The 12,037-nt window shown below is 31.7% G+C and overlaps 2 protein-coding genes across 2 annotated transcripts in view; one reads left to right on the top strand and one right to left on the bottom strand.

Moving 5' to 3' along the window:
* LOC134718465 (ubiquitin carboxyl-terminal hydrolase 8-like) overlaps nt 1-3,282 on the bottom strand; it is a 40,751-nt gene extending 37,469 nt beyond the window's left edge. Inside the window, exon 1 of the mRNA XM_063581004.1 lies at nt 3,175-3,282. The gene's annotated coding sequence lies outside the window, so the exon portion shown is untranslated. The remainder of the gene's footprint in view (nt 1-3,174) is intronic.
* A 189-nt stretch (nt 3,283-3,471) lies between these two features.
* On the top strand, nt 3,472-11,329 carry LOC134718464 (LDLR chaperone boca-like). Its single transcript, XM_063581003.1, has 5 exons — nt 3,472-3,667; nt 5,310-5,466; nt 5,986-6,067; nt 8,877-9,015; nt 10,304-11,329. The coding sequence occupies exons 1-5, from the start codon at nt 3,479-3,481 to the stop codon at nt 10,457-10,459; spliced, it is 723 nt and encodes a 240-aa protein (XP_063437073.1). The 5' UTR covers nt 3,472-3,478; the 3' UTR covers nt 10,460-11,329.
* The last annotated feature ends 708 nt before the right edge of the window (nt 11,330-12,037 follow it).

Here is a 12,037-nt window from a genome sequence, read left to right as displayed (position 1 = left end):
ATCAATACTGTTGTTTACAAATCGAAAATTGGTAAAAGTATGAGTGTATAGTAAAAATCAGTTACAACTTAAACAAGTTGTTTAAAAAGTACAAGTTTGCAAAAGTACAAAGTGACATGGATCCCAAGGCATTTAAGAAAGCTCCTGTCTCATAACCCAATTCATCAATTCATTGACCAAACAGACACAGCCTATACATATATCTGCGTATTTATTAATAATCTTCTATTTAGCCTAGGATCAATATGCTCAACTTCCAAGCTGATTATTTCATCATTCTGAAAACAATTGCTTTCAATATTGGCCTTTACCCCAAGATGTTGTTTTATAGTCATATCCAGTAAGACCCAATAGATATAATCAGGATACAATAAGAGAAGGTGGTAAGGTACATGTATATACAGTATCAGGTCTGTTTGTGCCCAATACACTTTCACACCCTACACGTTTGCACCCAAGGTCTGTTTGCCCCCAATCAGGCCTCTACAATAACTTTTTTTTCAACTTGTCCTGTAGGACAAGTACATGTACATACCAAAATATACTTGTTTGAATGAAATTGTTACCTGTCCAAAAACAAATCTATTAAAAATAACCTTTTTACATTTTTAGTTGATTAAAGGAGCAAAACAAATTTAAACAATATAACAGAATTTGATGTATTTCTTTTGAAATACTTTTCAAAAATATGAGTCAAGTACAACTGCGAAACTAGTCATATCACATGGATTAGGTTCTAGTTTTCTTTAATGCTAGTCTCACCAGACTCTAAACATGAGGCACCATCTGAACATTGGATTTGTATTATTCAAATGCAATCAATAAAAAGACAATAAGCCAACATAAGGTCTGATTGCCAATGAGACAACTCTCTGCAAGAGACCAAATGACACAGAAATTATAACAAATTTAAATCATGATTTTGCAATTATTGTTTTTTTCTACTTACATACTTATGATCAAAAATGATTTTGCGAATTTTATGGTAAATAAAAAAAAAAAATTGAGAAAAAATTACGGTATGGTATTATGGTATTTATTATAAGGAACAGAATAAGGTAGCAAAATGAGGTACTGATTTGTCTTGTTCCCGAAATGTCTTCTGCCTTGTCAAACTGAGAGCCGTGGTGTAGTGGTTAGTGCATCTGACTACTAACACAAAGGTTCCTGGTTCGATTCCCGTTCAGGATGAAAATTTCAGGAACTCAATTTTCTGCTCTCCCTTGACACCATTTGCGAGTATGGTCTTAAGGAAATGATGATAGTCCATCAGAAGGGGACGATAAATGGTTGACCCGTGATAAGAGAGAGCCATATCTCTTGCACGTTAAAGACACCCTTGTAGATTTCGAAAAAGAGTAGGCTAATGCCGCTACAAGGCAGCACTCGAACCCGCAAAGTGGAAATGGATTAATATAAGTTGCAAAACTTGTTTCCCAATCCACTGTAAATAAATATGCTTAAACTAACTGTCTATCAATCATGTCTACTAAATATGTCTCCTACGGTGCCAAACTGTCTATTAAACTTGGAGGTGACAACTGTCCTGTAAAGTTACCTTATCTACAAAGCGCATCATTGATTCGGATCAGTAAGACTGGTTTCCAAGAATAGTATACCTTTTACCTGTCAAAAAGTACCTGACAAAGAGCCAGTTAAAAATTATCGATTGCAATTCACACACCCCTGATGGGGTCTTGAGAAATAAAAAGTTTCAAGTTTAAAGAAAACATGTTGAAGGAAAAAGTTTTGCATTTTAACATGTTGAATAAACAGAATACAGAAACATGTCAAATTAATATTTGTTTCTTGTTTTTTGTTTACAATAAATTACTTTGTTCCATCAAAGTTGGATTAAATTTATTTTCTGCAGAATAATTGTACTTGGCCTAACGGACAAGCTAGATACAGCTTTTACTTGTTCAACCTTTTTTTCCTCTGGTACCGGACAATCGGACAAGCGTTATTATCGAGGCCTGCCAATATTAATTAAAATTCCTGTTGAAAATATATAGCAATACACTATTATAACAAAAACACGATAAAATTTATTCAACATACAAAAGAAACGTAGTTAGAATCTCACTTTATTTTGAAACAAGTCAATGAAACAAAAATATAGCAATACACTAACCAAAACATGATTAAGAGTTATTCAACACAAAATAAAATGTTGACAGAATCCCACTCTATTTAGAAAGGATTAGTACATGATCTTTTTTTTTAACAATACACTTTCCAAAACATGATTAAGATTTATTCAACAAAAAAAATCCTGTCTCACTTTATTGTGATACAATAGACGTTTTTACACTTGTATGCAAATTTGTCCGCCATTACATAACATCACACAGGTTCCTGTAAACTTTGACTTCATAATTCAAAACATATGTCATATGACGTCACAACTAAAAAGTGATTGTTGCTTGACGTCAAAAGGTTATTCGGAGGTGATGTTAGGTCATTCGGAGGCAAAATACAGCTAAATACCAAAAGTGTAAATACGTTTATTGCAATGACAGCAAATATACTTATTAGAACACACTTGCCAAATTAAACTTGATTATAAAGGTTTTCAACACAAAACCAATTAAAATTGTGAACGGCTTTGGGTACAAATATGTAGGGCGCGAAAGTGAAAGGGGCTTACAAGAGTGTGTGCTAATGCGAATGGACCTTAATTTGGGTGGTTATGATGGTACATTGTACCTTCATGACAAACTAGGGTAAAAATTCTTGCCAAATTACGTTAACAGTAATTTTTGGTGCATGATGATAAAAAGTACACTTTCTTTAAGCCAGTAAAAAATTTACTTTTTTGACAAATCATCATGTTAAAATTTTCCCCAAAACGATGGTATAATCATTAAATGATAATTATTTGAGACAGTTTTACCATGTTGACAATTCATGTTAAATTTTAACCAATTTAAGCTAAAAATTACAGTTTCACTACCGTTAAAGGAACGTTAAAGGGTATTACTGCCCTCATAAGACTGAGAGTTGCATGAGTTAATTACAAAATGTACAACCTGAGACTTACTGTTATACTCCGTTTAAGTTATAGTAGTCTCAGGTAGGATACAACCAAACTTGCAAAAACAAATTAGGAGAAAAGTGCCAGTAGTAAACATTTTAAAAATCTATGCAGAAATCTTATGAAAAAACATTTACCACAAAACAAGCAACTAGATGTTATATAAGAGTTCTTTAAAATTAAGGTATTCTTAGACCATTTTCAGGAATATTTCACTTCCAGTCACAACATATCCCATAATGCAATGTACAAATTCTTAGACAAAACGAAACTAAACAAAAATATATATGCTTTATACATTCATGATAGTAATATCAATTTTGAAGACCAAAATAATACTTTAATGACATGTTATCTATTTGGAACAAAATATAAATAAAATCTTTCCTTTCAACTTTATTCGGTTTTTATAAATTTGCATTTTGTTATAATCATTTCAATATGGTGGAAAAAGGAGGAAACTTTCAGTTTTACATTATTATTTTCATAGTTTTCAATTTAAGTCTGCTTTCAATTTGTAATAAAGCAGACGAAAAAGAAACAAAAAATGGTAAAGACGAGAAATGGAAGAAGAAAAACATTCGTGATTACAGTGAAGCTGATTTAGAACGACTTTTTGATCAGTGGGAGGTGACGTGTTATAATTTACTTCCCATTAGAATTTAGACAGACGAGTTATTTTTTATTAATTTCAAAAGTTTTCAAATCATTATTTTAGAAAATCTAGAGAAATGAAGATTAAGTTTTTATTACAGATTTATATACCTAAACAAACAAAATTACCATATTACAATTTTCTTCTCAATTACGAAGTTTTTAATTTTAAAAACACCATTTGGATAAGTTTTCGATTTATGTAGTACATAGTTAAGCAGAACAATTAGTTATCAAGTTGACGACATGGGTATCTTTACAGTTGGATGAAAAAAATGCTAAACCTCTGATTTAAAAAAAAATACCACGGACGGAAAACTTATCAATCTATCAGTTCAGTAATTTTTCGTGTCTGCCCTTCCATTATGTGACTCAAGAAAGAAATCCAAAAAATGAGTAACAATAGTATAGAAAGGAGAAAATCGAGCGCAACTTTTTATGTTAGGGGGTGTTTGAATTGTATATTTTATCTTGATATCGTACAAATCAAGAATATTTCATACATCATCTCATTTCAGATTCTAATATTTTGTATATCAAAGCTACAGTTTGACTTTATAACATAAATTAAAAAAAAATCACAGTACTAAAAGATGCAATAAATGGGTCAAGTCAAATACCTATCTAATGAATCACAAAAACAGAGTAGGTGGGTTTGAATAGCTATTTTTGACGGCACTCTTTCAAGTTGGATGATGAAAATGCATATCTTCGAAAAATTATATAATTTTTTGTGTGTGTAAACTAGGGTTTACAGTCTTCAACCACTAAAAAAATCTAGTCTACCCTTCCACGAAATATTTAATTAGAATAATTTTAAATGTTTATGAATTTTAGAAAATTCCACCTGACAACCGATCAGACAATAGTTTTAAGTTAAATCAATGCAGACAAGATCATTAACTGATGCTCACTAGCTAGTTGATACATTTGCCTTTTAAAATACAACTGACATATAAGGATCGTAATGGTGCAATATAGATAAATTTATTGGTTTCAAAGAGAAAAATTGGTAGGGCGTCATCCCTACAATGGCTTCCATTTCTATGATCAATGATGATTGTGAAAATGATGAAATGGGGAGATAATTTTGACGAAGTAGAATCCTGACTGTATTTGAATTTGAGACAGATAGTAAAAAGAACTTCACACCTTTAAAAATTGAAAATGCCAGTTTATTTTATTCTTAGTGAGCAGAAAAAGTTCTTCATTGATATAGAAAGTTATTATCAAAATACTATTATAATTCAATAGACCACTTTTGAGTAATGTCCTTTGGCTTCATCAGAAAAGTTTGTCACTTAGCGCCTTTATGACATCATTTACCAGATAAAGGAGATCGCCTGTATTCCAGTTAATTTAGTGTCTTCTTGATCATCATTATGCAGGATAAACTAGAACATGTAGAAATATTTTTTTTTTATGTGGTATAACTGTACATGCTGTATGAGTGCCAATGAGACAACTCTCTAGCCAAGTCACAATTTGAATAAGTAAACATTATACATGTTACAGGTGAAAGTGTGGCCTTCAACATATATTAAGATAATTTTTAACATCTTCACATACTTACATGTAGTTCATTTTAATTGTAATGGTTACAATGGTTATCTTTCAGGACAATGATGAGGATGAGTTAGAAGAAGATGAACTTCCTGAATGGAAACGAGAACCACCCAAAATAGATATGTCAAAGTTAGACCCCAGTAAACCAGAAGAAATGATTAAAATGTCAAAGAAAGGGAAAACCTTAATGATGTTTGCTACAGTATCAGGTTAGAGAGACAACCCAAAATAATTTATACCTGCCAACTTTTCAAAATCCCCATGGGGGTTTTACGTGCAAGATAGATCCTATAGATCTACAAAACCATCAAGGGGGCCTTTAAATATATTTTAGTGTTCTTCATATTATTACAAGCCTAAAGACATTGTATAATTTATTGTTTTGTTTAAATAGTGGACAAAAATGCTCTTTCAAAATTTCCATTTGGGAGCCTCCATGGGGGAAATCCCCAGCAAATAGTGACAGTTAACAGGTATGAAATATATATATAAAAACTTAATACTCTGTTATTGCTGAGAAAATGGTAAAGACAAATTCCGGTGGAGAGTTGTCTCATTGGCATCCATACAACATCTTATTTTATGGCCAATTTCTAATACCTAGAATGTTAATGTTCATCAAGTTTGTCCTATTTTTTTGATTGGTTTTTTTAAATCGCTTATTTCAACATTAAAGTATACATTTTTTTATATAATCATGATAATAATTTATATCTTTGATTTTTTAGAAAACCCAAGTGAAAAAGAAACTGAAAAAATTACATCACTTTGGCATACAAGTCTGTTTAATGCTCATATTGATACACAGAGGTAAGGAGAACATCTTAATATTATGGCTTTAATACAAAGATAGATATAGGAAGATGTGGTGTGAGTGCCAATGAGACAACTCTCTATCCAAATAACAATTTAAAAAAGAGAACCATTATAGGTCAATATTCGGCCCTCAACACGGAGCCTTGGCTCACACAGAACAACAAGCTATAAAGGGCCCAAAAATTACTAGTGTAAAACCATTCTAACAGGAAAACCAACGGTCTAATCTATATAAAAAACGAGAAACAAGAAACACGTATAAATTACATAAACAAATGACAACTACTGTACATCAGATTCCTGACTTAGGACAGGTGCAAACATTTGCAGCGGGATTAAACGTTTTAATGAATCCAAACCTTCTCCCTTTTTCTGAAACAATAGCATAACATTACAACAGTGAAAAACACACGATAAAATATCAATTGGCAGGCCTAACTCAATCAAAAAAGGTATATTAATACAAGTCTGCTTTAATACAGGTGACATGTTGGGTAAAACCAGTTTTTATGTGCATTAGCTGCACAGTTCATGTTCACCAATTCAACACAAAATCTCATATGCTATTTATAACACACAAATATATCTATCCACATTTCACAAAGTCCTAATTGGATGTTCAACAACCAACAATCAATCAATCAAAAAGTTTTAAAGATACAAATTTACTATGCTTAATATGATGTATATATATTTTGTGTGTTCTGTGGCCACAATTAAAAGAATGTCTGTTTCCCCTCCCCCGGGTCTACTCTTTGTAAACAGACCAGGCAGGCAGGTAATTTTTTTTTTTCCAACTGGATGTCATGGATGGTTTGACTTGTCCACTGGAGGCTACTTATCAGTTGAAAAGTTTATGACGACGACGGACAAATAGTGAATAGCAATAGCCCACATAGATGAGCTAAAAAATTAACCAGTGCTATCATGTTTGGTATATAATATTTCCCCTTTACACCTACAAATTTTTCGGAGGGTATCACATAATACCTCGCCACTACGTGTGGCGGGGTATAAAAAATAACAAAATCCACACCTGTAAAAAATTTCGGCAGCATTTCGCCTAGGAAGTTAGCATTTTAGCCCCTCCCACACCACTTTCCATGCCAAAAGTTTGGGATGTAGATAGAAATTGAGTTGGTGTGGGGCAGGTTAATTTATAATGACATGAACCATACACCATCTCAAGCCTTCAAGAAAATAAAGAAAATTCTTACCTTAAATAATTTTAACATACTTACTAGTAAATCTTGGTGCTGTTTCATCAAGTTTGGAAGGCAATTTCGAGTTTGCCTAAGTATTAGCTTTTCTTATTAGGACGTAGAAATGTTTTATACTGTAAATAATGTTAATGTCAATATGTTTTATAATATAATTCTTTATATAATTTGTAATTTAGTCTCTTATCGTACCGCGGGTAAATTATCACATTGTGATTGGTTTAACACCGTCACGTGGTGACCCCCTATGAGACCGTAGGGGTTAGAAAGTTTCATAGGGTGTTCGTGACGCGGTAATGGTGACGTCATATATTAATGTTGTTGTGTTTCTTTGATTATTTTTCAACAAAACGCAGCAGAAAAAGTCCAGCGTACGATAAATTCGTTATATGGTTAACTACTGACCCCCTACGGATCCATAGAGGGTGAATAAAATTCAAAGGGGATTCGGCCTCTGGCCTCACCCCCTGTGGATTTTACTAACCCTCTATGGATCCGTAGGGGGTCAGTAGCGAACCATATAACTTATATTGTAATTCTGTACAGAATGGCTCTCTTTTTATATTTGTATATTTTTACATTTAATGTAATGCTGTATTATATATTATTGAGAGATGAGACTTAAATAAAATATTGAATTGAATTGCATTTTGTGCATTATTATTAGTCTGATTATTGTTTTTGTCATTTGAAGGTGGTGCGTCCCTTATAATGTTAAATTGGACATATTTGAGTCTCTTGTCAAAATCATGAACAACTCTTATTTCTTCAGCAAAATCGGGCTCAAAAGTCACACCGTTAGCCATCTTATCAGACACAGAAACTGTCACTTCATCTAATTTATTTATGTTGTGACCATCATCTGTAGTTAAATTGTTCAACACGTCGTTCCATGTGTACCTTTTTGGAAAGCTGTATAATCTATTTACCACGATGGGTAACACCATTGACGCGTCCTTGTACTTAATTTCGTATAGAAGACGACAATGCGATCTTGTCGCCCATCTTTCAAGCAGACAGTTACCTCAATACATACCGCTAAATTGATAGATAACTCCAGAGAGTTCCGGGAAGACTTCCTGTAATATCTGAACCAATAGGAATGGAAACAAATTATTTTCGGGAATAAAAATAAAAATCTTATTTTTTGGGGGCAAATAATTTTTTGACTTTGGGGCTTATTTTTGACCCGGTCGGGGGTAAGGGACACAAAAACATGTTTTTTTTATTTTGGCCTGGAATAGATGCCATTTAATATTCTAATTAACCATCGAACATAAATATATAATTTGAAACACAATCAATCACAGGCAGTCTTAATATGATGATATTTCTGGGTTTGTTTGATTTTAAGTAGGTTAATGAAATGTGTAAATCAGTGAATGAAAAGGATATTCTTGTCATAACAAATTCATGAATAATAATATGAAATGGAAACAAAAACTGAAAAAGCAAGCTAGCTGACTATCATATAAGCAATATACAGCTATAACTACAGTTTATTTCAAATTAACAAGAACCAAATTGAAAGAAAAGTTCTCTTTATCATATAAAAAACTACCTCTTTTTCCTTTATTTAACAGATATGTTGTGGGCAGTAACAGAGTTATATTTATGTTGACTGATGGATCTAAAGCCTGGGAAGTTAAAGATTTTTTAACCCAACAAGAAAGATGTGAAGAGGTTACAATAGAAGGCAAAAGTTATCCAGGGAAAGGACAGGTAAACAAGTATTTTAGTTTAAACATATTTATTTATAGTGGATTGGGAAACAAGTTTTGCAACTTATATCCCAATCCACTATAAATAAATATTTATTATAAACAAGTATTTATTATACCCCATGCAACAAAGTTGAGGAGATTATAATGTTTTTGACCCCTCTGTCTGTCAGTCCTGTTCTTGTTCACAACTCCTCTGAAACAGCACAAAAGAATTTTATAAAACTTGTTGCTAATCAATGCTAATAGCGACATACAATGAAGATGTGCATGTTGGCAGGAAATTACGATTATTTTTTTTTTAGTAGGAGTAATGCCCCTATAACTTAGAATTTCGGTCAAAATATACGACCGCAACAGTTTGTCATTGCAACTCCTCTGAAACCACACAACAGAATTTCACAAACTTTGTAAATAATAAGGACATACTATGTAAATTTGCATATCGATCGGAAATTACTTTTCAATTTTTTCTAGGACTTGAGTTATGCTCTTTGAACTTTGATTGTTGGCTTAATTATACAACTGCAACAGTTGAAACTTTGTAGTACAGTAAATGAGGAAATAATATGTGAATGTGCATATCCACAATTTTTATCAGTTGACTTTTGCAGAGTTATAAGTGAGATTGTGTGGGGCGTCAAATTTAGAAACATCATTACATAATGTTTAATCCATTGGCAAATCATTATTACAAAATAACAAAACCACATTGCCTAATGAAACAGCCACATCAAATAAAGATGAAACCACATCGAGTAATGATAAAACCATCTTAAGTAATGACAAAACTGTATCAAGTCAATATGAAACAATATCATGTAATATCAAAACATCATTAGGTAATGACTATTCCGTATTGAGTTATATCAAAACATCATTACGCAATGTCAAAACCATTTTATGTAAAGACAAAATATCATCAAGTAATGATAAAACAACATAATGTAATATCAGAGTTCCACATAAGACACATGAGTTGTTCCATATTTTTTTATATTGTTCAAGTCACACAAAAACAAGCAAGCTGAATTGATGCATGGAAGGATATTTCTTATCACTGCAATGAGCTGTCTGAAAAAAAACAAATATTGTATGTCTAATGAAAAAGTTTACCAGAAGTCTAGACTTTTTACAGTGCTACTATTTTATGAATCATAATCCATACAAACGCCTTTACATAGTTAAGAAGTTTTACGGAGCTACTTCATTATGAAATATAATTCATACAAATGTATTAACATAGTTAGTTACATCAAAATTAGATATCTGTTTGTTATCTTTTGTAGAAATCAGAAGAATCATCAGATAAAAAGAATAATGTAGACAGTTCTAAAAATAAAATCAAAGATAAATCAAAAAGTGAAAGTGAAAGTAGTAAAAAAGATAAAAAAGATAAAGATATAGATGATAACAGAACAGGAAGGAAAAAGACAGAGTTATGAGTTTGTTCGTTGATTTAAAATTGTCTTCCAAAGAGGAAAAAAGGATAATTTTCTTCTTTTTATTTTTGATAAAATTATTAATTCAGCTAGTTTCTGAAAACCACAGCTGGATGTTCTTTAACTCCTGCTTCATTGTTAATTTTTGAGCCACCACATTATACAATACGGGTGTGTTTGTATATACACCTATGGGTTGATATTTTGTGTATAAAATATTAAACCATAGGTACCTATGGATACCCATAGGCTGTCTCAGGCGTATATCCCAACACACCCTATATAAGAAGAAGGATGTTTTATAAGACATGTATAGGCAATAATTCATATTACTTGTCAATTCTGTAGCCAATGACTTTCTTCAATTTTTTCTAAATGTAAAATCACTAATTTACACAAAAGGAGATTTTTATTGTGCTGAACATTTAAACCAGATTTGATTATCAATCTGCCAAACATTATTTAATTATTAAAATGCAGTAATTTGGGATTTTGTCAAGAAAAAAAATGAAATTTTTTTCATGTCTAAATAAATGTCCAATTACATGATATCTCTAAATGACCACTGTCAAAATGAGCAGGTTTTTTTTGTGTCTTTTTTAAAGGGAAATTAGAAACTCCTCTATTCAGCAAATTGAATTTGATCATATGAAATCTGTTATATAAATAGACATTATGAGTATATATCCTCCTTTGAAAGAAAAAAGGCAGCAACAATAAAAAATAATTCAAGTTAGCTGACAATTGCTAATTAATTATATTTATCTAGCCAAAGCATTAGCAGGGGTGTTCCAGGTGTTGGAACCTCCCCTTTTTTAGCGGATCAATGCATTTGAATGGGGACATATAGTTAAAACCCCCCTTTGTCCTGGGTTGAGACCCCCCCTTTTTAAAAAAAAATAGATCCGCCCCTATAATGAAGTTTATATCTCATGAAATTAACTTTGTAATCTCATGCTAACCAATGACTAACTATTTACATATAAAGAGGTTCATATCTCATGCATACATTTACAATCATTTATATGAAAGAATTTTTGTAATCATATTTTTTATAATAAAAAGTACCTATAATCTACAATTTTCTTTTAATGTTGTGTATAAAACATCATACAGTCGTTGGCCTTTTTCATTTCTCTTTTAAATCAGACTTTTATAGCTGACTATGTGGTATTGGCTTTTTTCATTGTTTAAGGCCATACCATAACCTATAGTTGTTAATTTCTGTGTCATTTGGTCTATTGTGGAGAGTTGTCACATTGTTTTATAACCAAGTAACAATAACACAGCATCATCAAGTTCTTTTTATCTGTTAGTTCAAGGTCAATTGCCTGTGATACTGACTTCATATTGTTTAATTATAATATGCATTTGCATCATGCACTCTGTATTAATGTATCTTTTAAAATTTGTCAATCTGATTCAAATTCAGATCTGGTCTCCATGATCCTTCTTACAAATCTGGCAAAGCTCAGTTTCTGCATTTTGTTTTAAAAGACCTTTTATAATCCTTCGTTTTAGAGAAAAATCATTTTACATTGAAAGGTGGACAATTCTCATTGGCTAATACAGTGAAACCTC

The sequence above is a fragment of the Mytilus trossulus genome, chromosome 5 (assembly GCF_036588685.1).
Source record: "Mytilus trossulus isolate FHL-02 chromosome 5, PNRI_Mtr1.1.1.hap1, whole genome shotgun sequence".
Taxonomy (NCBI): Eukaryota; Metazoa; Mollusca; class Bivalvia; order Mytilida; family Mytilidae; genus Mytilus; species Mytilus trossulus.
The sequence above is the reverse complement of the archived record's forward strand: the minus strand, read 5'-3'. Positions and strand labels throughout refer to the sequence as shown.